The 27,063-nt window shown below is 43.9% G+C and overlaps 1 protein-coding gene across 5 annotated transcripts in view; it reads right to left on the bottom strand.

Annotated features, from left to right (window-relative positions):
- The window catches only part of acap3a (ArfGAP with coiled-coil, ankyrin repeat and PH domains 3a), a 103,557-nt gene extending 80,628 nt beyond the window's left edge, over nucleotides 1–22,929 (bottom strand). For 4 of the 5 annotated variants that reach the window (XM_029246123.1, XM_029246124.1, XM_029246125.1 and 1 more), the window contains exon 1: nucleotides 22,677–22,929. In XM_029246123.1, coding sequence (XP_029101956.1) covers nucleotides 22,677–22,723 — 47 coding nt within the window. In that variant the 5' untranslated portion in view covers nucleotides 22,724–22,929. The remainder of the gene's footprint in view (nucleotides 1–22,676) is intronic. The other variant, XM_029246127.1, reaches the window with a different exon arrangement.
- Nucleotides 22,930–27,063: the final 4,134 nt, after the last annotated feature.

The following is a 27,063-nucleotide window of genomic DNA, read 5'->3' as shown; positions in this document are numbered from 1 at the left end:
ATATATAGCCAACTATCTATGTGTTTATTGTCTTATGCTTTTGTTCAGCACTTTGTGGGACTGTCAGAAGAGTGCTTGATAAAAATAAATTGAATATAATTGAAAAGTGCCGTTCCTGGTCGACCTACAAGTTATCTGTTTTTGATGAAACTGTGAAACGCAGGATGATTACTCTTACATACATAGCAAGGGTTATTGTTAGGGTCTACAACTTTGCAAACGTAGATGACTGAAGTGTTTAACTTACTTCTGCTAGAAAAGCTAATATTTGATCCTCAAGATAATTCAAATTTATTCTGGAATGTGAACAGCCTTCTGGAGCTCATTAGAAGGTCCTACATGATCACGCCTGTGAAATACCACCACCTTTTGACATCGTTTTACTTATGTGGATGTATTTTCAGTTCATCAGTATTCCATTTCTTGCTCTTTGTTGCTGTGACCCAGTGCTGTTAACAAAAAAATACATGTAAAAAAAGGAGCTGTAAGTTCTCATTTAACTCCTTCTAAAAGAACTTTGAATTATTGCAAGGCAAAGAGAATAGAGGCCTTTGTAATTTACCAATGAGGAAAATCTTTTTTATAAGAACACTGAACGACTGCCCACACTTCTTCGCCAAAGGGAAGGTGTCCAGTGATATCTCAACAGCTGCCTAGTTAGTACAACAGCACGGTCTCATTAGCCACAGCTAATTGTTCTGACTGAACAATGGCTTGATCAAGCACAACACAACTGATGTAGATTTCACTGAGGTGTTCCTTTGTATTAGAAAAATCATCCCATTTATATAATGTACAGAATTCAGTTAATCCATAGTCTTAATCCTCTTCCACAAACTGTACAGACTGAGAGATTATTCCTTGCTGTGCGTAGCCCATGCCCTGGGTTGGGTTCCTTCGGTGTAGGTGGTGATATCAAACCTGCAGTCGGCTAGGTACACATAACCCTAACCCCACTGCATACTGGGACACAGTAACAGGGGAAATGGATGTACATATTGTATCTCTCCAGCTGCTCTAATTTGTTTGTGTAAAAGTTTGATTATGGCTATCATAAAGTCTGGAGTGTCTTCGTTTCCACGCTCACCAAAAAGAAACGTAGACGGTTTCTTGTTTCATGTTCTGTAACTGTGCATAGTGCTGCTGGGGGTTCTGTTCAGCTGGGCAGCCTCAGTGGAAGGAGAAAACAACAGGCAAAAGTGAGCTGGGGGTCAGGATACGAACCATCACTGCCGGCGTGCTAGGTTTATATTCGAGCAGGGTGGTCCAACATGACTCAAATGTGCAAAAATGTCAAGGAAGATATAAGAAGGGAGACGGGAGGAGGCGAACGGGTGTGAAGTGAGCTCATAACAGAGGAATGGGTGAGAAGAAAAAAAAAAAAGAGAGAGAACCTGCAAATGTGATGAAGGAGACAGTGTCTAGGTTGCAAGAGTCTGCCGGCACTGGGCTCCTTTGTTGGGCAGCAGACAAGCGAATGTGGATCTGTGCCAAGTTGCTGTCATGATGCTACGCCTCACTGCACAAGTGCGATGAGAAAGGATGCAGCCTGCTTTCTTTTCTGGGGCGGGGCGGGCCAGGCGGTCGAGGGTACGGCCTCACGCCCTACACTTTGACCCAAGCTGATTTAGTGAATGGCTGTCCTAAGTGAATGAAAAGGACTGTGTGAAATGCCCACTTTGTTGGTCTAGCTGGGAGAGGCCCTGCAGTTTTTGTGGAGACCACATGCAGACTGGTATGCCCCAGAAAGACATACCAGACATAAGTGCTGCGTTTTGTGTGCCTTTGTGTGAAGACAGCAGCTGCAAAACAGCAGCATTTCCTGCTGTACGCTGATTTTACCATGTGAGATTGTCACAACGAGGCTCTAAAACTGCACGAATAGGGGTGCTGATTCGGTTATTGTATTTTTAAGATATTTCTGAGATACCATACCGTATACTGTCTTTAAATTCAGACACACATCCTACATGTGCGATTTACACATGTAGTAGAATTCAAGGGAAACAATCTCTTCAGGGCAACAGTATGTACACAGATATGTGGGCCTGATGCCTCCTTGATCACCTCCAAAACATCCATGATGATGTCCACCCCGAAGTTTTTCACAATACAGAGAGAGATAACAGAGGAAATGGGGGAATGCTGACTTTCCAGTGTCCCCCAGATGTTTCCTCAAACCCTGTGGGCGGAGAGCTCCATGAAGCGCTCCTGATGTCACGTGATTTTTCTTACTTAGTTCTTACTTTTTACCAACTTCTGCGGACAGAAGGGTTTCTTTAAAGATGTCCAAGTCTGCACTGGAAAAGCAATTCAAAAATTGCACTTTGAGAAAACACACAACAAAGGGTGGAGACACAATGGGAAGAAGACACTCACTGACTACTCTCTCCTCTCCACCTATAAACTTCATTGTGCATCCATTTAGCTGGCACATTTGTTCAAAGTGACTTACCTATTTCTACAGCTGGGTAACTTTTACAGTATGAGTTGAGGTTAGAGCCTTTATCCAGAGGTGGCATCACACACACACACACAGACTGAAACCGCTTGTCTTGAGCGGGGTCATGGCAAGCCAGAACCTAACCTGGCAACACAGGGCACAAGGCTGGAGGGGGAGGGGACACATCCAGGACGGGACGCCAGTCCATCGCAGAGCAGCCCAAGCGGGACTTAAACCCCAGACCCACCAGAGAGCAGGCAGAGGTCAAACCCGCTGCACCACAGAGGTGGTATTCAAAGACCTAACCGGTATGCCACCTATGCCAGTACGCTATGGTTTTATTTCGTGGCATGTTTAAGGTGTTACGCTACTGCAAATCTCACAGAAAGTGCTAGCCCATGAGAAACTGGAAGACAACTCATTCCTCACCGTATGGGGGCCAAACAGAAATTGGAGTGATGGGGAGCTGCTGGGAGGTGGACTGCTCACAGCTTCCCAGACCCAATGGGGATGATGTGTGCGTGCAGAGGTTTTCCTCTTTCTTTGGCCCAGGGACTTGTGGTGGCCCCCGGCTGCCTCGGTCCAGAAGGTCCCAGCGGAAGTGGAGAAAGAGGGAACCGAGCGGCGTGCAAACAAAAGAACCACAAGAGTGGGGGGTGGGCTGGCAGAATGTCAGTCACGCCTCGTTGGACTCCACTGTAAACCCAGGGCCTTCAGGGACCGCAGCAATACAGACACGAACATCAACGAGCTCCGCCAGCAATAAAGCTCCTAGTTAAGCAGCACTGGGTAAACAGGCCTGTATAACAGCATCACTGTCAATATCAGCACATGATCATTTTAGTTCATAATAATCTATAAATATAAATGTTTATTAACATTGTGTCTCAGCTCTACTTAATTCATCTTAAACTCTGTGTAGCGCTTCACTTGAACTGAGATCAAGTTCATTTCAGTATTTTCACATTCTCAGCTTTTTACATTCGTACAGCAGACTTACAGATGTAAGAATATGGTAAAGTGCTCAGCGCTACATACATACAGTATGTATATCAATACAGTACCTCATTCAACAGGAGAGCAGCAGTTCCCTCTGGATTTCAATTCCAGCCATAAGTGTTGAGGGACTGGAGTTATTTTAAGAAGGCTCAGAAATTCATTGACTGTTGAAATGACTCTGTCCAAGATCTGTTCTGATCAATGGATCAAAAATGATTCAAATACTTTCGATAATAAAAAAAAATCTATACAAAATGCAGCCAATGTTTTCCACCTGACCAACAGATCAAAACGCGCTGAACGCAGTCTACCTCTAAGCTCCTCCTTTGAGTTTATGGCCAGAATTGTAATTTATATTTTCACTTCATGAACGTCATAAAAGAAAGCAGTGATCCATAGTCACGTAAGACTAAACATCGAAAATGACAGGAACAAAGCTAATTTCCACAGGGATCGTGCAGAATACATTTCATGGCAGGCTGGATATGTTAAGTGTTCACCATATACTATGGTTTGCGTAGTGCTGCTTCCCCGGTACAGTATGACCCTTTTGATTTGCTGATGTTTATGTCTACGCTGATCTAAAAAAGGGTTTCTCGATGGAATGCTGCACTTCTGTTGCCAGTTTTTGAGAAATGCGGAGATGGTGCTCAGCAGTGGGCCTCCATCCAGTCTGGTGATCAAGTGATGAACCAGGAGCAACTCCCTTTCCCATCAACTCACTCGCTACCTCTCTTAAGGGGTGGGTGACACAAAATCTGTTTTAACCGGGGGCTCAATGCCTTTAGCTGCTAATACTTAAGAGGCGTGACGCATTTCCTACCGCCTCTCCACATGCGGCCTGACCACGGGTCTCAGGAAAGCAGGGTTGGGGGTTGGGGGGTGGGAAGTGGGGGGGCAGGCAAAATCAGAACCAGATGCCTGGACTGGTTTGCAGATGTGATCCTGCATCAGACACCGGGGCGTGTTCACAATCCCAGAGACGTGGCTGCAGCAGAGGGTCCAGAGATATGGAACAGGGAATGAAGTGGGAGGGGTCCTGGATGGGGTGACCAACTTCACAGTCCCTCGTAACCCCCCCATAGCAAGCTTTCTAGCAAGAGCCAAGCAGATGTCCAAATGGCTGTAGCTACATCCGATCATTGCTCCAAAGTCCTCCGATTATTCTCAGGTGGCAACCAAAACTTCTCATTCAGAGTGACACTGCTTGACAAAGGAAGATGCCCTGCCAAAGAATAAGAATCCCACTGTGTTGGTCTTGCTCAGGATGCAGTCATTTCCTGGTCTCTAAAAGCTGAAGAGCCATAAATTCCAGAGTGTGGTTTCCAACAGTGGACAAGGGAATTGCGCACCTGGAAAACCCTCGTGGGGCACGAGCAATGTTCTTGGGAGATTCTACGAGATCATTCAGGGACAAGCATGGACCATGTGGCTTTAACGTGTATGGCATGTTCCATCCCTCACTGCTGCTCTGAGAACAGCTCAATCTGTTACTCATAACTCACAAGTCATTCAAGCTGAATGTCCGTTCCAGTAACAGGATCCACTCTTGAGTTATGTGAATTCCCAGACTGAGACTTTCCAGTAATGTCCCGCTACACATCATTAAGAAAAGGAAGTTGGCTGTGAGGTGAAATTTGCCGATCACTCAAGAACCTACTGTAAAAATGCATGCTCGGCTTATGTTGAGGAATACATGTATTGGAATATCCTCCAAAGCCACAGCTCAAGTGTTGTTTTCTGCAAGAACTTTATTTAAAGGGTCCTAATGACAGGTTTTTGATAAGGCTTTAAAATTTCAGCCATGTTATGCTATCACTGTGAACCCTACTGGGTTAGTTCCTATGGGCAGCACAAGGATTACCTGGAAGGGGATGAACATACATCCTTAAGGGACTTCTCAAGGCCATATGACAAAACGCAGCAAAGGATCTTCCTCCTCAGTGTGTAAATCATGGCCAAATGGGATCATGGTAAGACAGTGGAAAGAGCTGGACATCAACATGTCAGACAGGCAAACAAGCCCATCTGCACACATACAAATTGGATGAGACGATCTGCTCAAGGTCAGCTGTGTGAACCTCTGTTACATCTGGAGACAACATGCAAACAAAATGTTCCTCTCAAGCGGGAAAAAAAACATCATCTGTCGGTTCTGTTGGGAGCGCATGGCACACAACCATATAGGTACGAGTTTCCCCAACAACCAGTGGTGTGACAGAGCTGGTTCATCTTATTTTCAGCTGTTAAACCACAGCAGCAGCAAATCACTCAACTGCCAGGAGTGAGCAATAGCAAGGCTATTTATACAGACATGGAACTGGGGGTGATTTGAAGGGGCAGACCAGCAGACCACCACCTCAATACTCCAAAGGAGTCACATTGTGGCAACGGGGTGGATGGGGTTGGGCTTAACTTCCTCCACTCCGGGCCAAGTGCAGGGTGGCAATGATGGTTTACGGATGGCGATAATTCTCGGACTCTAGGTACCTTTGGCTGCGTCACATTTCCAAGGAACACCTCCTTTCCAAGAAACCTCCTTTGGAGGATAGATCCATCCAACAAGGCCTCATTGAAAAGAACACACTTTCCACCTCAGGGTAACATAAACGAAAAACCCTGTACATGTGTCACGGTTTAGCATGTATTACGGTAAAATCGGTGCCGTGCTGCCTTACTGTGGTAACACCCTCCAGCCATCATCTCTATAGAGAAGACTAAAAAAAGCTCCTCATCTTTATTCACAGGGTGGCTGAAGGGGGAAAGAACAAAAGTGAATGCGTGCGTGTAGGGCGGCTTGCTCACAACCACATGTACTGCCAGCGTCCCATAATGTGACATAAGCGAACATAAAAAACAGACGAAAATATACCGAACTCGAGAAATCGACAGAGCTTCTTAAAAAAGAACTTTTTTTTTTTTGATATGCAGCTAATCATTTGCTTGTTCTCATTCTTGCTCACGAGGACGATGATTCATGCTCTGCGTGTCTCTGTGAAGTCAGCTCTGCTTGCTGCGTAACCCACTTTCCCCTCCGCCTTTTCCTTTCGAACAGCCTATTTATACTAATTCGCCACAAGTCTCCTGGCATAATAGACTAAGTAATTAGTGCCACAACAGCACACTGGTGCGGTGAGAGAGATGTCAATGTTACTTTGAGTGGAACTGAGTGTCGCTTTAAAGCAAACTGTATACAAACGATATCCATATACATTCAGCCCAGCAACGAGAAACGGCTTATGAAAATATAAACCCTTTCTTCGTACAGCAGGCATATTATTCAGTACAACGATATTTTTGCTTTTTACACAGTCATCTCGCTTCCACACTGGATACTTTATCCACTTGGGATGTCTTTCGCTTAGCAAAGCACTCGAACCCTGTTCTTTTTCCATCGAAAAACCATCTATAGACATCCTGAGATGATTCAATTCGAGTTATGAGAATTTTACTTTACAAGGAGCTTCATTTAATGCCCCTAGTCTATTTTACAAGGCATTTCTTTATATTTATGAAGACCAAATTTGGGTTTTGCATGCCTCCAGACAGCTAAGCAGTATGAGACATTTATTTTTATTCAATCCGCAGACGCTTTTCTCCGAAGCGATGCACAGTGATTGTTAACTAGTATTTATCGGACACTTTTACCCAAGGTGACTTAGTGTTAGATACACTGCACTAAACTCCCTATGGTCACTCACATCTATATAGCAGAGCAATGTAACATAGATACGGGCATTTAGAATCATCAGTTCACCTGAAACATGTCTTTGGACTGTGGGAGGAAACTAGAGCACATGGAATAAACACACATGAGCAGAGGGAGGGAATTTATTACAGAAAATTGACAGTATTTTATTTATACTGGTGTTTTATGGTCTCTTTTTACAATATTTTAGTATGTTTAGTGTTATACGGGGGGGCGTGGTGGTGCGGCGGGTTTGGCCGGGTCCTGTTTTCTGGTGGGTGTGGGGTTTGAGCCCCGCTTGGGGTACCTTGCGACGGACTGGCGTCCCATCCTGGGTGTGTGCCCTCCCCTCCACCCCTGCGCCCTTTGTTACCAGGTTAGGCTCCGGGTCACCGTGACCCTGCTCGGGACAAGCGGTTTTAGACAGTGTGTGTGTGTGTGTTGAAACAGATGTTGCTGACTGGCCATAAATGACCTAGAAATGAGAACTTACACTATGAAGCATTCCTTCAGTAGTCCATCAATATGAGCAGAACGGGAATTATCCTGATCCCAATCGAAAAAGATCTCCCCACATTTAAAGAGGTCTAGTAGATATTGTACTGAGATCAAAATGCTTGCTCTGGATTACTAAAATCTAACGTAGATGGAAGCAATCTCAATGGCACTCAAAGCTCCACATGTTACTGTAAAATACGCAATTCCTTCCTGGAATAATAGGACAAGCTGTTATAATGGTACAAAAGGCATTTTGTTGTGTGTGAAGGTGGAATCAAAACGGTATGACTGACAGCAGACTGATCCTCCAGCAGGCGATCGAAGTGGCACTCATGCCTGCTGAGCTGGATGCAACCGCCATCAGCGATTAACCATTCTTTCTTTCAGAGGATCAGGATTCAGGTCAATCAGACCAGGTGTCACCTTCTTTCAACTCACCGGACGCGCTGTCCGCCGCCTCGCACCGTGGGCCGAGTCTCCGACGAAGCATATGACCGAAGGCTTCGCTCGCGTGTCCCAACCACCGGACAGCTTTTGTTCAATCTCTATTTTGTGACGAGTCCCTTCATCATCTCTCTACAAATTGCCTAAATGGATTACGCTGCTGGAACAGCAGTACCTCGCGCAGGATGCGTTCCGCAAAGTACATTATAGCTGTCTGCATGACAGAAACGAGGACAAAGGCCACGGTTTGCGCTCTAGCGGCGCCAAGGTCACGGAGCAGCCGTTACCGACCTCAGATCCTCTACCGTGGTACACCAGTATTTGCAGTACAAAGTGTGTGAGAACAGAGTGCAGTACAATACTGTTTATTCTTACAGCTCTTTCCCGAAACATATTTGCAGCTGAGGGGGTGCGGTGGCGCAGTGGGTTGGACCACAGTCCTACTTTCCGGTGGGTCGGGGGTTTGAGTCCCGCTTGGGGTGCCTTGCGACGGACTGGCATCCCGTCCTGGGTGTGTCCCCTCCCCCTCTGGCCTTGCGCCCCGTGTTGCCGGGTAGGCTCCGGTTCCCCGCGACCCCGTATGGGACAAGCGGTTCTGAAAATGTGTGTGTGTGTGTATTTGCAGCTGACATCCTATTTTAAAGAGATGTAACTAAGGTGGACAAAGGCAAATAAATAAATGAATACATAAGTAAATAAATATCAGAAAGAGATAACAAATGACTTCCTTTTTTGTTTTTATGCACAAACACACATTTTTTGTCACCTAAAAACCGACGACCAAATCGGAGCATAGCGTAGCGTGAAACATTTAAATGCAAAAAAGATTAAGAGCGCTTCGAAAGATCAAGTGAAAGTGCTCGAAATTTCATATTCAAAGCAAAACAGGCTGCAAGAAAGTCGTTTCCTCATCATTCACAGCACGTTCTCGCTGCACGTCACACTGTCGCCGAGCGCCTCCGTTAGCAGAAAGAAAACACGGCAAAGTGGTAAACCAGTCCCCCGGGTTATGACAGAAATTTCCTTGTCTGTACAGAACTTTCGGCTGCTGACACGTTTCCAAGGCTGCAGCATCTCCTAGATGAAAGTCACTTAATGCCGAGCCATAAAGGGAAGTGCAGGAGTTAACAGAGCAGGATTATATAACACACTAGACACAAATTCTGTGTCTTAGCGCAGCGTGGGCTGCTTGCAGGGCGGTGGCGTACTACACGGTATGGTTAGATCAGAAGGACATAAAAACCCCCTGTTGAGACATCCTGGACCCCCACAGGTTCGTACCCCTCTAAACCGCCCCAGTGATTCCTTCGTTATTTTGGTCCACGTCTCAATATTGCCAAACTTCTCTGGCGTGGGGTTCCATGTATTCGCTGAGAAATACAAATTAACATAGAGAAAAGAAAAGAAAAGAAAAGAAAAGAGGAGCTTTGCGTGCAGGGAGGAAAATGCGGCAGTCTTCCTGGAGCTCTTACAGAAGGCTAAGAGGCCATTACCATCTTGTTTTTGCTTCAGATTCCATAAAAGGAAGACCTCCTCTTGTTTAGATGACGCAGTTTAACGTCTGGGATCGGACACAGGGCAAACTGTTATGTGGGCTAATCCCGGGTTACCAAACAGGTCAAAGTGCTCACTTAATCCCTCTCATTAAAGACATGATGATCACTGGCACCTGAACATCTTCAAGACCGTCATCCAGCCGAGCGTCCTGGGTTTTTATAGCACCTCTGCTGGAGAATTACTTTTACGTTTACATTTTGTTCATTTAGCAGCAGTGTGAATCTCAGAGAAAAATACAATGGGTGCATTTCATCAACATTACTCTGGTGAGCTTCTTAATGTTATCAAAAGGCTGAAAAACTGAATCGGACTTTAGTTCACCTTTGATATCCACCATCAGCTTGCATTTTTGTGCAGGTTTGGAATCTACTGCTAAACAGGAACTTGGTTCAAGTGTGGATGGTGTTCTTTTCCCCATTTTCGAAGCAAGGTCAACTAGGACAGAACTGGCTGCCGTGACCAACAGTACAGCGGAAATAACCTCGGGGTCACATGCTGCGAGGGGACAATAGCGGCCCCCATGCGATGACCTCAAAGTGACGCCGCCAAGACTCCCAGGCCACGACAGAGGTCTAAAGAAATGCGTGCGACAGCATCCGGGTGAGAACGTATCAAACGTACGTGAAAATAACTGGATGCAACATCAGGGCCACCGCGATCTATCCACATTCCTGCACAATATGCCGAAGAGCTTAGAAAGGGGGGAGAAAAATCAGTGTTGTTCGAAAGTGCGCACACTTCTGTGACCGCAATCCAAAACCTGGTGACTGGTTCGTCACCGCAGCAAATTCCTGCCACGCTATTAATTTGCGGGTACAGAGAGAGCGTTCATTAAATAACGATGGTGACAGGAGCGCTCCATCGAAAAACAATTCCCTCCAGGATTAAGTTTAAACTCTATAGCCGCGGAATGCATTCAGTTTTACTGTGGTACTTGGGCATTAGCGGCAGAGGGATCATCTTTAAAGGGCATCATAACCCAAGTTAAAAGTAATCCGAATTTCAAAAGGGGGGCACAGCATGGTATATTATTTCATACCTCCTCTACTAGAGTAAAAACCGCACGAGGCAGGAACAGCAAACCCGACATTTCCAGTGCTATTAATAGTTGATGTATTAATTCGGTTTAATCAACTTTTGAATGCGCGGTTAATCCGTAAACTTATACAAGCACGGACGCACACTGCGAAATGAAACCTGTTCATAATGGATTTCTTTTGCTCGTTAAGACCCGGGTTCACTGTACAACCAGATCCCAGGGTGATTTGCATGATGTCTATATCGAAAGATGAATGCTTCCTCATGCATCCAACCCCATGCGGTGTCTGGAAGCCGAAAAGCTCCTGTCCGGCGAACAACCTTTCTTGATTTCAGTTCACGTTCCCGTCTCAAATTAGAACCGCATCACCCAAACATGGCTGCGTGACAATTCATGTGTAGCGGGAGACACTGACCCTTCTATGATACACAGCAGCGCAAACAGAAGTGCTGCAACTAGTAGAATCCATCCACGTGCGATAAGGAGAAATGATAAGAAAGGACTGACAGACTTTGCTAATCTAGATCTACTCGAGTTTCTTCAAGGTTGACCTTTGCTGACTACGACTGGAGATTTTGGAAAAGTGTGTTGCGCAAACTGCTGACTGAGGATTTGGATGGTTAGGAGCACTGTGGGTTTGGCGTCTGGCGCCGCGTCTGCGATTGCCACGGGTGTGGGCCCTACCCGTACGAGGCCGTGTACCTGCAGCCGAGGGGGAATTACATTCTCGCTACATCTCATACCTGAAAAGGGCTGGGCGGTGCCGCTGCACAGGAAGATAGATTAGAGTTGCTGCTTCGACAATGAATGGCTGCTATTCAAGCCGTGTTGGAGAAGGAGGGGTTGCCGCATGCTTTGTACGGGACACTCATCAGGGTAACGGAAAGATGTCCCTGCTGTTAATAAGATGATGTCTGACTAGAATGGCAAGTACTGGCTCTTTGACACAAAGAGCAAATGAGGCAGATCTCCCCACCATCGTCCAGCCCCACCCCCCCCCCCTTTTCCGATCATGACTCACTGACGGTTCCTGAAGTGAGCGCTCTTCCGACTGTCCAGCTGCCTGCGAGGGAAGCAGAACACACTGGGCTTGCCCGAGGGCCAGGATCATGCCTATGAAAGGGGCCAGTATCTCCTCCAAACACGAGGTTCTGCCAACAATGGCCGCATTCTCCCGGCAGATTGAGGAAGATGCGGGCCGGCGGTCAGGGTGTGGCGCGTGGTCCGAGACGGTAAACAGGCAAGGCAGATGTGCTCTGCACTGCCTCATCACCGCGCTGACCAAAAAAAACCGGAGTCATTCATGTCTCGCTTCAAGTTGGTAGCTGAGGAAGCTAGAGGGTCGCACTGACCATTGAGCAATTCGCAGAAGATTTTTTTCTCAGATCTCCTATGTGCAGAATGGTTTAGACCAGTGACTCCCAAACTTCTTCCCAAGGGATCTCTACTTTACATATGGTACACTACCCCCTTCTTCCCCATCAAGGGCTAACACATGCATTTATATATTTCACATATAGCAACTTGGGAAAATTTCTTTCAATTTTACTTGCACACTGTGGGGGGGCAGGGCGTAACCCTTCAAAGAAATCGCTGTTACATTATATAACTTTCTGGTGACTTGCTGGACTGGGGAAATATTTTGGGGAGGGGCCAATTTCCAGTATATTATGGATCACTTCCTGGAGTCATGGAGGAGACGCTGGTTTCTGGGAGATTCCCAGAACTTCCAGGAGACTTGTCTGTACAAATCACTCATGAACTTGCTTTTTTGAAAGCAGACATGTAGAAAATACTCTGATTTTTTTTTTTTTTTTAACACTCCTTACATTTAATTGGCCAGGGACTGCAGATATCTGCATGAATTGGCTATCTTCACAGAAACATAGACACATAGATTGCACAATTCATGGTTACACAAACTGTAATGACATATAAAGTTGCTTTATATATATATATATATATATATATGCACAGTATATATATGGTATAAGCCCGATATGAAGAAAAAAAGAAGCTTTACATCAAACATGTGTGGTACCACTACATATCGTGCCTGCTAAAAATAAACAAATTGTCTTTGTGAGAGTCAGCAGATTTATGCCCCATGATCAAGGATAATAGAGGAAATATTCAGTGATTTTATGTCAAATCTCTCACTAGCAGTGTTAGAACCATTCACTGACATTAAACGTAAAGAGGGACCTGGGCTCTTTCAAAAGGCCAGACAGGTAAAGTCAACAATTTCCTCTTGTCTGCTTTGCATCACGTACATTTTCACTTCCGAGTGCTGAGCTCATGGACAGTTCCAGTGTGATGGTGAAATCCGAAACAAAGGGCTTCACAACCAGCAGGAAGAGCACCCACAATGAGAGACCACTGATAAACACTTAATTAGACAATAACATTCATAAATACCTGTGCTTAAACAGTTGAGATTTAAATGGTTTTCCTGTGTTTTGGGTATTATACACACACACACACACACACACACACACACACACACACACACACACACACACACACACTCTTTCAGAACCGCTTGTCCCATACGAGGTTGCAGGGAGCAGGAGCCTAACCCAGCAACACAGGGCATAAGGCTAGAGGGGGAGGGGACACACCCAGGACAGGACGCCAGTCCGTTGCAAGGCACCCCAAGCAGGACTCAAACCCCAGACCCACCGGAGAGCAGGACTGTGGTCGAACCCACTGCGCCACCACACCCCCTAGAAAAAAACAATTTAAGCCAAAGGTAGATCAGAAAGGATGAACCTGGAACCTTATGTTATTACGACCAAGGTAACATGAATAAGGTCATATAAGTTTAAGTTTCAGCACCACAGAGATGAAAGGTCACATTCCTGTTCCTGATGCACACAGATGAGGCGAACACCACAGTGTGAACTTCACAGAGAAGTGCAAAAAGACTTTCAACCTCATGAGGATTTGGATGCTGGGTTTTCATATGACTTTTATGAGATATGAGCGGGCAAGTTCAACAACTTTCCCAAAGCTCACCCAGAGCAGAAATCCAGCCTAAGGGTGGGGAACCCTAGTCCTCTCATGCCACAAGTTACACAGGTTTCTATTCTTTATTATTTACTACCGCTTGGGATTTGACTAAATGTGTCGCACAGTTAAAATCACAACGGAAAGTGCAAAATGAAAACACCTTTTTAAAATGCATTAAACCAAACTAACTTTTAGAAAAGTCACTCTCCAACACCCGTGCGGTTGCACAGCAGGTGCCTTACAGCTCTTGCCCTGTTTGGATATGAGTTAGAATCGGTCAGACTTTGTGTAGGGGGATGTGGTGGCACAGTGAGTGTGGCCAGTACCTGTGGTGTGGTGGGGCTGGGGTTTGAGCTCTGCTTGGGGAGCCTTCTGATGGACTGGTGTTCCACCCAGGGTGTTTACCCTCTCCCTTCAGCCTTGTGCTCTGTGCTCTGTGTTTGTGGGATAGGCTCTGGCTCACCATTCCCCTGCTCAGGACAAGTGGTTATTGACATTGGCTGGCAGTCTGTGTGGCGACTGTGTTGGTTTCCTCCCACAGTACAAAGTTATGCTTTTGAGGTGAACTGGTTACTCTAACTTTCTTGTAGTGTGTGTCTCTTTGTGTATGTGGGTGACTGCCCTGTGATGGACTGGCGTGCTGTCCACGGTGTACCTTGTCTCACGCTCTGGGATAGGCTTCCGACCACCACAACTCTGCACAAGTGGTTATTGGAAATGGATGGATGACTGTTGTGAGTGCATTTATGCTAAGAATGTTTCTCTTCATTTGCTTTGTGAAAATAGAAAAGAATAAACCGGAATTTTATTTAGTTTAGGTAGCAGGCATGAGAACAATGATGCAAACATTACTAATTTCAACTAAGTTTACTAGTCATATTAAGGGAGGAAACCTTTAGAAATATATAGAAATACAGACAAATTACAGAGCCTTCCTGATTTCTGGATGCTGTATACTGTGATTTGAACTGAGTGACAGATTCAACTGAAGTCTCAGTCAAGGCTGAACAGTTACGATTTCAACTGGACTGAAAACCATTGAAACTGGAGGCCTGTGAGATCCACACCTCTGGGCCCCTGGTCATTCCACCGTGTCTTTTTATGAGTCAGATCATGTTATCCCCACATTGTACCACAGGTTACACAGATGTGTCTTTTGTGAATCTACAAGTTCTTGCATACATTAATTTTTTTGCTTCTTTAAATTCAAATCACAGATTTTTTGTAAATGTTGGTTTGTTTTACAAGAAGAAATTTTTATGGCATGGAGTGGCCTTTGAACAAAGTTTATCTGTATACTTCTCAGTCAGTAACAAAAACATGTATGCGGAACATATTTGCAGTTACTTAAATTAAATATTTAAACTCATCTACTTTGGGGTAACCCTGTTGTTAAAAATAAAAATCAGCGAGACTGTAAAAAATGTGTATAAGATCCAGTAGAAAATAACAATTACTGATACATAGCGTTTCACAGAAAAATGCTCTTTAAAGATGGAAAAAGTCACTGTGAAAAGCAAGTTAGCAGCTTCAAATTCAGTGGGAAAGTGAGAATGACACTTCCCAGTCCAGTTCTTCGCATAGCTCGGAAAAAGGTTCATTTCAAAGAACGTTGCTGCTCTGGAATATGTTGAGAGTAACTGAATTATCCTTATGGAAATAACAAGAAAAGCCCTTGAGGGGAATATATGGATCATGATTAGGAAAGAATTCCTGTGATACTTTCTGCAGACAGCGAAACACAACTGAATATTGAGCAACACAGCAGTCGATGGATATTCTGTACATCATTTTCAAGTGTGGCTTTACTCAGGGGCACCAGGTGGAATTGTCGTTAGAGCTGCTGCCTTTGCACTTAAAGGATCCAGGTTTAAATCTCACCCCCTGCTGTAGTACCCTTGATCCAGGTACTTACTCTTAATTGTTGCAGTAGAAATTACCCAGCTATTTGAACTGACAGATCATTGTAAGTAGCTTATCATGGCAGTTTGCTCAGGAGAAAAGTGTTAGCTAAGTAAGTAAATAATAAGGAAAAAGTACCCCAACAAAAAAGATTCAAATTAGCCTCTTGTTTCCATCCACACATTAGTTAAGTCTCCTTCAGCCCTAGTGCTTCATAACCTCAAGCACTCCAAAGGTGTCGCAGCAACAGCAACATCAACATCAACAAACCCATATGGATCCAGGTCTAAGCTGGTGACCCACAGCGTTATCTGTAAAGGAGGATTCCTGAGTAATTGCCCCAGGAGGTGCCTCTCTCAATCTCGAAGGATTGACAGGTATGTTAAGTAAACTGTTCACCACCTACCTTCACTGAGTGGGAAGGAAAGACAGTGTGATTGATGCATCCCTCCCCATGTCGAACCCACTCCAGCAGCTCTGTATATTTCTATGACTCAGTCAGTGTGGGAGCACAGTATGTGAGTTTTGCAGTGGTGACTGCAAAAAAACCACAGCCAGCAGTTCAAGACATGACCTAAACAGTATGCGGGTGTAGATGCCAAAAGACAACACAGGACAGTGATATATTTAAAAATACATGGAGAAGATGATGGTGGAACCTCACATGTTTAGAGAAGACAGATGATTCAGAAAAGCACTCTCAAGAGTGAATATTTCTGAATGAAATCAGATTCAAAGAAGAAACCATGGCATTCAGCACACACATCCAAGCATCTGGCCTTAACTGCATGGTGGGAGGAAAAAAAAAAGAAACATGTGGTCCACATAAAACATGTGGCCCCTGTAACAGAAACATAAACAAGTGCATTCCGGTGTGACAATCAAGGAGGATCATTCGTTAAATACAGATGTCGAACCTCGCAGGTCACGAACCCACCTCTTCCCGAGCGGGGTGGTGGAAACAGCGACTTGGTTTTTCGGTCGCCATGGAGAACATGAAAAAACACTGGCTCCTGGAGCTCAGCAGGGATTGCGCAATGTAGGCTTGCAGAGATTTCGCTTAACCAGTCCAACGGGCTCCTCCCTGAGACGCAGAATTCGCTTTCACATGACGCACCGGCAGTAATAAGCTCATTGAACTTTCTGGTTGCTTGAGAAAAAACGTTAACAATGAAGGTTAGTTGGTCATTTATATTCTTCCATATAACAACAGTCTGGGCAACAGGAATAAACAGCAGTCTGGAGTTTGCTGGCAAACGGGTGTATTTAAATCCTGCTCCTGACAATCTTCTGGGTCCTTGCACTGAAAACAAAAAACTTCTGGCACTGAGGCACTGAAACAGTTTCTAGTAAATCTTGGCCTGACTTGTTTATCAATTCTGACAAACACATTTTTTGGAAAAGGCTCAGGAGGATGGGGGATGATGCCAAAGTGGGGTGGCTGAGCGGCTAACTGGTGTAGCACCGTTTTTCATCAAAGACATCAGGCCCTCAACAGTAATGGATAGAGCCCTAAGAGTAACTGATATGCTGAGATGTTTCTGAGTTGCAAGTTGCAATGCAAGCTCCTTTAGCAGATGTTTTTCTCCAAAGCAGCGATCATTAACTACAATACTATGACTTACAATGCTAGATACACTGCAGTAAACTCCCTTGTCATTCATGAGGAGAACATTCAAACTCCACAATAAAGGCGCACTTGCACAAGACAAGTCAGCATGTCCCTCCTGAAAGAACTAGCACTGGTTTACAGGACTCGAACTGCACTCCTTTGTGTTTGCGGCCACATGTTAATGCTGTGATTGTGCTGGCAGGGTGCCACAGCGTGCGGGGACAGGGTTGATTCTGTGAACACAAAGCGATATAACAAGGTGTGACAGCACCCATGCAAGAGCCTGTGGAGGGGGACGGGGATGGGGTCATGCAAGAAGCTGGAGCGTGGAGGAGTAGAAACAAACAAAAAGAAGATGCACATGACTTGAGCTGAGTCACCGCACTCCTTGTCCAAAATCTGCCCTTGTCCGTTACCTCCAGCTCACACCTGCCTGCTGTGATGCTTTTAAATCTGTGACCAAGCGCTCCATTGTTATCCTTTGTTATCCTTCAGGCCAATATTCATAACGTACCTTTTCACTGTTGCCTGCCACAGTTAGTCTGGCTATCATGAGAAAGGCTGCAAATCTGACAGCTTATTCTAGGTCTCTTTCTCAAGGTGCTACACTGAATGCACTGGCTCCTGAATTTACAAACACAATTGGGGCTGGAATTCTGCTCGTAAATTGATTTGTTCGTAACCACCCAGCATCAACCAGTATATCAGAATAAACAAAAGCTTAAGACAACAAACAGCTTATGGGTTAGTATTATTTATGGGTTAGTTTCTGTAAAAGCCTCAGATAAAGCTATAATGAATTAAATAAATAGAAGTCCCAGGAAATGTTTAATTAATTTCCATCAACCACTCATTCTAAAGAGGGCTGTGGTGATCCAGAAACTATCCCTGAAATACAGAGTGTGAGGCACAAAACACCATGGATGGGATGGCACTGTGTCAAAGACATTTATTTTATTATCTTTTACTAACTTGAAACAGCATTAAGTCTCATTTAATTAAGTTAAATCATCAAATTCAAGACCCTGGTTATTGCCTGCGAATGCATCAATATAACTGCTCCCAGCTATTTACCAGGCATGATCAACCGCTACATTCCAACCAGACCACTTTGCTCATTTGCTCACTTGCTTGGTGGTCCCGTGCACGAAAGGTAAAGCGTGGAGGTTCTCAGTTCTGGCTCCGTTTTGGTGGAATGACTTCCCCCTCTTACTCAGAACTGCTGAAACTCTGTCTACATTCAAGAAGGGTCTGAAAACTCACCTTTTCCAGACTCACTTTGCCCATGACCTCTCAAGTTCATGTATGGTGTAAATGTTCATGCACCGTAACTTTATGATCATGCCCAGATAAGCCTCTATTCCTGTATTGTATGTAAATGTTTGTGTACCCTTTTAAAAAAATACAGGAACGTGATCAGGATTTGTCTATCCTGAGTTTTATGCACCTACTCTGGCGATGAACATCAGTGCATAAAGTGGAAAGAAACAAACTAGGTTTACTTAAGAATCAAATGTCTGCAACTATGTCTCTTTCTCCTAACGTAATGCACAAATTGTATTTTCTCTGAGATGTACGTCGATTTGGAGAAGAGCGTCTGCTAAATGAATAAATGTAAATGTAAATTTAAAGGGTGTAAAAATTAAAAAAATAACATGCCCAAATCAACCCACTTAATGCTGATTGATTATTGACTGATCATAAGCATGTGAAACATTTGTTAGCTCCTATAAAATGGAAATAAAAGCATAATAATACAGGCAAGCCTTGATTTATTCACTGGGTAGGTTCTGAATAACTCAGTTATAGATAATAAGCAAAAAATGCCCTAGGACAACATACTTATTAATGCTGAGCTACATTAAAATTACAATTAATTTAAAATGAGTGAATAGTCCACTGTCTCCATGAAGTTCCTCTTCAACCCCAGCTGTTAGCTGATTTATACTGCGAACATTTACAATGCTTCACATTTTCCTATTGATAACCAGTAGTCAGGAACACCAGACATGCTGTAAACACTGTGGAAGCAAGATAACCCAGTTCCACAGTTCTTTTGGTATGTTTTAATGCCAACTAACAGCTGGACAAGGAAGTGCAAGTCATGCTCACTCGTTTGAAAATAGTCAAGTGAAGAAATTACAATTAAAAATTAATAAATTAGTGAAAAACATGTTTGTAGCTTTGAAAGTCAAAACTTGAACATTTAAAATCAAAGTCAGCTTTATTTTCATTCTACTTATAGATGAGTTGGGTGTGGTGGTGCAGTGGGTTTGGTCTGTGCCTGCTCTCTGGTGGGTCTGGGGTTCAAGTACTGCTTGGGGTGCCTTGTGGTGGACTGGTGTCCTGGGTGAGTCCCTTCCCCCTACAGCCTTGTGCCCTGTGTTTCTGGGTTAGGCTCTGGCTTGTTGCGACCCTCCTTGGAACAAGTGGTTTCAGTGTGTGTGTTATAGGTGAGTCACACATGAAGGGGAAAAAATTTCATAATGCTAAGACTGGTATGCAGTATATTGGTTTTAGTTAATGCCATTTAATTTTATATGGTGTTTAAAGTGTTATTAGGTATTAATTGAGTTTCCAATAAATATCACATCTACACAGGATGAAGTATGCGACAAATCAGTTCCAGAGAGAAAACAATTTAAACACTCTCCAGCATGATCTCTCCTCATTCCTCTTTCGACTTGCTTAATAGGTTAGGGACTACATACACACATTGTTCAAGGAGAGCTCAAAAAAAATGAGAAAATTAAAAATGCATTCAAGTGTGAGATGACAAAGAGCAGTTTTATCTTCTGGGAAAAAAAAAAGATAGATGAAACATCTTGGTCAAGAGCCTCTGGGGATGGATGTAAGTCAGTGGTCTATAGCCCACAGGCCCGCAACCTCACACATAAACATGGAGGAAAGCTCCGGTAAGTACCCTTCACCAGCCGTTTCCTGCAGTCTGACACAGGCGCACATGGCAGCCAGTGCGGTCCCACTGTCAGGTCCAGTGACCTACAATGGCAGACTGTCACACACGTCCCTGTGTGGTGACAGCGGACAACTATGGATACGAGGACATGCGGACAGCTCCGTGGAGTAGGCAAAGGGGGCGGAAGCTGGTTCTGCAAAAAGGAAGTGGGTGTGTGGAATGTCTCTGTTTACCCAACCCCTGGTGCGGTACGAGTCCATGCAGGGCTGTGAAGTGGTGGTGTGTGGGACCTCACAGACCATATTTTCTGAGGCTGTCTGAAGTACCTCGTTAAAAAATGTCTCAGCCCAACATGTTGGCTGGGAAGGAATGTAGCAATACTGCAGCTAACAAAGTGGAAATGCAAGACATTACAAATACTAGCATAAATACAGTATTTATGTCCTACATTGATCAGCTACATAAATGTGTGACTAATGGTACGGAGTTCATTCTTGGAAGCACTGCAAGTCACCTTGGATAAAAGGTGCCACCTAAGTACTAGTTAATAATCACTACATGTCACTTTGGAGAAAAGCATCTCCTAAACCTATAAATGTAAATGTACATATATATAAAATTATGAGCATTTATAAAATAATGTATACTACAATAAAGAAAAAAAATTCATGCTAGCGAAGTCTTTCAGCCCTTTTTAAGCTGTTGAACACACTGCATGGTCTGTCCAACTTCCATGTTAGAGGAAGTTTTCTGTAATTGCGTGGAAGGTTATGGCCTCTGACCAGCAAATGTCCAGTTCTGGCCCATTCCATTTCAGTATGTCTCCCCCGGTCCATTAGTGAAAAGTGACTTGAAGAAAAAGTGAAAAGCATGGTAAATTTGATCAACTAAAGAGACATCATGATCATATGCTCATACAGACTTGACAATGTGCAGGACAGTCTAGAATTTTGGCATGTACTATTGGGTAAGCATATACTGTAGCATTTAGAGCTGCCACTCTCAAATCTGAAGGTTGCTGGTTCAAATCCCCCTTCCTGCTTTAGTACCCTTGATCAAGGTACTTACCCTGAATTCACACAACACCCAGCTGTATAAATGTGTAAATCACTCTAAAGCTGATAATGTAACTTGTAAGCCACTTGGAGGAAAGTGTCAGCTTAACAAAGGCTATTAATATTGTGATTTTCCCTTTGCTTTGAAGAACTCCATCTCTAGGCTGTATATCAGGAAATATAACGAGTTCAGTTATGTAATGTGGGAAATATGGAATAATATGGGAGGGAGCTCCACACAGTGCCATCACCCACAGCTGAAGTCATCACGAAGTAACATTTCAGGAATAATTCAAAGTATATTGATACCGGGTGGTAAAACATGCTAAACTGCAATTAACCCTTTCATGAAATCTGGGACAATTTGGTTTTGGGGATATGACTCCTCAGGATGTGGGAACTGGGCTGGCGAACAGAATGAACTTATGAAGTGATGGACACATCTCACCTGGGATTAATATCCAAATTAATGTCCAGCTGCAGTCATTTCCGTCGGTTTTTGTCTTTACCAAGGCAGAGTGTCCTCCTTAAAGTGGGCCTTTCGTCAGTCACAAGGGCTTTCTGAGCACGGCCAGCGTGGACAGCGGCTCCGAAAGTGGACACGGTCCTCCGCTGGAGGGCCTCCAGCAGAGGCAGAAGCTGAATAAAACTGACGTTTTATGGCGAAATAAGCGAAGTTTTTTGTTTGTTTTCCAGGCAAACCCCTCCCTCCGTGAACGAATAAAATACATTTCGTGGTAAACGTGTCGTTTTAGCGGCATTCCCACCGTGTACAAACGCACCGAACCCCTGAAGTGACTCGAGCAGCTGCGCGCCACAGCGCGAGACGGTCGCCATACACTCCGTCTCCTCAGACAGCCGCGCGCGCGCGCCGCTCCCCGTTCCCCGCTCTCGAGCGTCGCTCGGACGAACGAATTGCGCGTGAACGCACGCGCTCGAGCCAAAAAGGAACGCGACCGCTGCAGACGCGCTGGGAGGACAGACGGCCCTGGGAATGGACGACAAATTGACACGCGGCGCTACTCGCTCACACGGATCGCTGTCTTCTGGGATCTTTGGTCGTAAATCAGGGAGAAAATGTCCCCTCATCCACACAGCGCTCACCATTCATTCAACAATGTCCAGAAAGCTGAACGTCCAGATCTGATTTTCTTAACGTGTGATACATGACATGTAAAAGACATATTTAGGTAACTAGATGATAGATCACGACAAATGAGCAGAATTATAGTTACCAGTAATTATTACTGCAAACAATTCTTAGGGGAAAAATCTGAGTCAAGAAAATTATAGCCCGATCGGATGGATGCCATCCATCCGTGCGCGGCAAGGAAACTTGAAAAAATGGGCAATTTATGGGAGTTTAATGGCATGCTGTTGCTACTTAAACTTATCGGACCAAGTGAAAAAGGACACGAGATGTGCGGGCGATGCTCATGATGAATGCAAATCCGAGGTGATTCAACAAGCAGCACACAGCAGTTCGGGGAAAAAACATTCATGTCCTTACCTAAATCTGGGCGAATCCTTGATACATTCTTCAAAATCTACCGTCATTTTTGGGGTTTTATTCCTCCTTCGTTTTCAGCTTGTATATTTCATTGCCCGAGATCGCGAGGCGAAAGAGAGATGTGTGCTGTGTATTCCTCAGTCTCAGTCCAATGGGGCAGTGTCACTGGTGCCGCACGCACTCACATTATACACACGGAGCGCGCGTCGAGACACAGCCTGCTGCCTGGGCAGGGTGAGGGACCGTCGCTAAAGAGCCGCTGCACGTCTACTGCTAGTCTGCTGCCAATGCAGAATAAGGGACCGTCTCCTAAGAGTTACTCTAAGTGGAGCCCAAGCCCGGTGCGCGGAAAGTGTAAGGGACCATCGCTGAAGAGTCAGACGAGTAGTGACCTTCGCCAGCAGCCTGGACAGGATAAGGGACCGTCTCTAAAGAGTCTCCGTCAGACTGAGTGCGCCGGATGAGGACGTTGTCTTCAGCATCTACGTACAATAATGTAATGTTCCCTAGTGTTCGGGACAGCTGTCGGCCTTTTCCTATTAAATACGAACAAGGAGTTCCATGATGTCAGATTACACATTCTCAAATAGCAACCTGTAATTCTAATTCTATCTGGGAATTAGTTTTTAGCAATTTGAGAGTCGTTCATAACTAGTAGGGTAAAAAACAGATTTTAATATCTAATTTTTAAAATATAGTTTTGAATGCACTGCTTGTTCTATATTATGTCATTTTGTGTGATACATCTCATGATAAATGCATTAAAAAGAATGAATCTAAAATAATCAACTTGTATCAAAAGTTATAAAGAAGTAACACAACAAACATCAAAATTATCCAGTCATACCAAATATTTATTCTTATTAAGTACCAATTATTCTATTAATAACTTTATTTAAACAGGAATGAAAATTAGTGGCATTAGGGCCATAGAAATGTGTCAGATATTGGGGGACCAAAAATATGAGCAATAATACATTACTCAAGAGTTATACACAAGTAACGTACACATTGTATTTCCTGAGAGATGTACGTAGCTTTGGAGAAAAGCGTCTGGTAAAAGGTACCGTAGCATTTGGGCCCTCATAGCCAGGCTGCATAACAGTTTCTTCCCTCAAGCCATCAGACTCCTCAGCACCCAGGGACTGAACTTGCATGCTGGTTGGTGTTGAACTGCCCGTTATTGTGCCTGTTGTCCTGTTTTATTAATTATTGTAATGTCTAGCACTGTTTACACGAGTCTTGCACACGTGTACTTTATGTAGTCTGTGTAGGTAACTCTGTGTTGTTTTATGTAGCACCGTGCTCCTGGAGGAACGTTTTTTTCGTTTCACTGTGTACTGTACCAGCTGTATGTAGTTGAAATGACAATAAAGCCACTTGACTTGACTTGACTTGACTTGAGATATTTCTAAACAATAAAAGCAGACAAGCAAACCAATCAAGAACCACAGCAAATTCCTTGTGTGCATCAGCATGCTTGGCCAATAAAACTCGTTCTCATTCTCCCTCATTCTCAAACAACATACAAGAAGGATTTGTTAGTCCCATGATCATGCTTGTTGAAGAAGGTAATGGTAAAACTCAACACTATTCTCTTACCACATACAGGGCTGTGAATTGTCTTTTTATCATTTCTATGTTATAATCCATACCTGCTCTGAGATGAAAAAAATTTCTCCAGATTTTATAGGGGTATCTAAGTTAGTGAGAAGTGGATGAACTGCTATTATAGACTAAATGTTTAACAAGATTGCAAGGGCAGCAGGTAGCATGGTGGTCAGAGTTGCTGTCTTCAAAACTGAAGGTCGCAGGTTGGAATGTTATGTACTGCAAAAAGTAAAACTCATACACTGTAAGCAGCTGAATATTGCAAGTTGCTTTTTTTAAAAAAAACTATCAAGTAAATAAGGACAGGACAATTAGGCAAAGTGTAAAACTGATTTGTGCAAGATGCTTTAAGTGAATCTATCTGGTTAGTAAAGAATACTGTAGAAATGTAGATGAAAAGTCTTGCATTAAAGTTGCAGTCGTTCTGTTAATATTTTAACCTGCTATTGTCATGTTTCATGCACAATACAGGGCTACCCAAAATATTATATGAACAAGGGAGAAAAATATCAAATCCATTTAGTCGCGTCTTTGGCGTTTTCTCAACTGCAGAAAAAGTATAAAAACATCTCACATGCATTTAAGAATAAGCAAATTTGTGTTTAGGTCTATAAAATGTCACTGTTCATGCTTTTTAAAGACATGCTTAGTTAGCTAATGGTGTGCAGTTTTCTACGTTCCAGATAAAAACTAGAAGGTTCTCAACACAAAATACCAGGTGAGACTTTAATACCTCATGTGTTTTGTCAACAGTAATGCTAAGACAAATAAACACAAAGTTCTGTATGGAAATATTTTGCTCTACATCTCACTTAAATGGGGTTTCAAGAGTTTTCCCACCAAATGCAGTGTTTAAGTACAATGGTACCGCTTTTCTAAAACTACCTGCCCATTGGCATAAAGGGCATTTTGGCAAGTCAAGGGTTTGTCAAATTGAAAGTCAACCAGTAAGTGCCTCCATGAATATAGATCCTTGGGAATTGAGTGCTGTGGGCTTTGCTGTCTTGTTTTGTGGGAAACACAACACTGTGTTAACAGACTTGATTTTATATGAACAGTATGTCATCTTAACCACTTGCATTAATTATGGTGAGTTTGGTGGCTGCAGTCATTCCAAGATTTCCAGTGGGGATGCTAAAACTGACTATGGAATTATAACACTGACCGAGATACACAGCAAACACCCTGTCACACAGTTTCTTCTTCATCTCATCTGTTGCCTTCTGTTGCTTCATCACTGATTGCAGTTCTTCCCTCTATTGTAGTCATGATCAGGGTGAAGGACCGTCACAGTTGACTTCTGCGGCATGCTGGAGTCCCCCCATTGATCATTTCCCAGTTTGTGGGCAGACATTTAGCCCTGGCATTTCCTATTCGCCACAAAAAAATTCTTGTTCCATCAAAGCCAGAGAGTCTGTCACATGAAAGGGGCTTTCATTTGCAGTATTTGGCAGAGAAACAGGAACCATGTAGACAACCAACATGCAGAAAAAGGCCTGTTGATTTATTACATCAATTCTTGCAGTCATGGTCATGATCTCTTATCGCTTTACCTTATCAAACTGTCGCTCAGCCCCAAGTGTCACTAAGTGTCTCTCATGCTCCAACATTACTTGGGTATTTTTGAGTGTGGGGTGAATTACCGCAGGTCTTCAAGTCTCCATTGTCTGTTTCCCTTCTCAGCTGAAGAAAGTAAGAAATCATCTGTCGACCAAATGAGTAAAAAAGTCTCGAGTTCCTCTGATCGTTGACTTCACCACCTCCATTCACAGGCAACCGACATCCTTACCAAGAAGTGTGGCCAGAAACTGAGAACATTCACAAATATTGTCCCAGAACATATTTCTACATTGTAAACAGGGACACTAATATAAGAACTGCATGGTTGATTATTTCTATTTTTAAAGATAACACATTCCTCTCACATTGTTCTTTCCCTCTGCTTCTACTGATTGACTCATGCACAACTGAAGCAGTTCAGGTGCAAACAATTCCAGTTTTCTAGATCGTGCAGGGATAAATGTAATCGTTTCACTTAAAGAGATCATCAAAGTTTCAGGGAAATTCCTAAGTAGGGCCGAACCATGATGCAGCCGCTACATGTGAAAACAAAAGCTCATTGTTTCGTGTTGTGTGAAGCAGGGTGCAGTCAACACGTAGAATGAAGACTGCAAAGAGTGTGATTTCAATGGTTCTGTTATCACCAACACCCAAAGGGGTTTTCATCTTCTGCTTTCAACATAACCAACCAATTCAAGCTCTATGATAAAGACTCTGCAGATCTTTTTTTTTCCTGTTTCATGGGGCATTTGCAGAGTAGTGCAACAGGGTCCTTAGAGGTCTTGCTCATTGGACTTGGTGCCCACATGATTTATACACAAGCCTATGTGGCACGGGGGGGGGGCACAAGTGTGCTCCATGCTGATGTGGCCCTCACGTCTGCAACACAGTCTCCTGTTGTCTGGCCTGCAGATGCGTTGGATTAGATGCAAACTGTGCCGCATTTCTTTGGGACGCCCCCCAAACACAGGCAAGCAGCCACATGGGCCTCCTGTGATTTATCTGTTTATGTTTTATCCTTAGCATTAGTCCCTTTGTGGGTATCTAGCTGCTGTGAGCTGAATGTTTGGGTGAGTGTTCTGTGTGCAGTAAAAGCACTGGTTGGTCAAGTGTCCAATTCAGATGGTAAGAAGAAGAGGAAGGAGGGAATGAATGAAAACTATCATACCAGTTGCAAGGATGTCAATTTGCCTTCAGGTGCAACTGGTAAACACGT

This window comes from Scleropages formosus, chromosome 19 (assembly GCF_900964775.1).
Source record: "Scleropages formosus chromosome 19, fSclFor1.1, whole genome shotgun sequence".
Classification (NCBI taxonomy): Eukaryota; Metazoa; Chordata; class Actinopteri; order Osteoglossiformes; family Osteoglossidae; genus Scleropages; species Scleropages formosus.
This window is presented reverse-complemented; position numbering and strand designations above follow the sequence as displayed.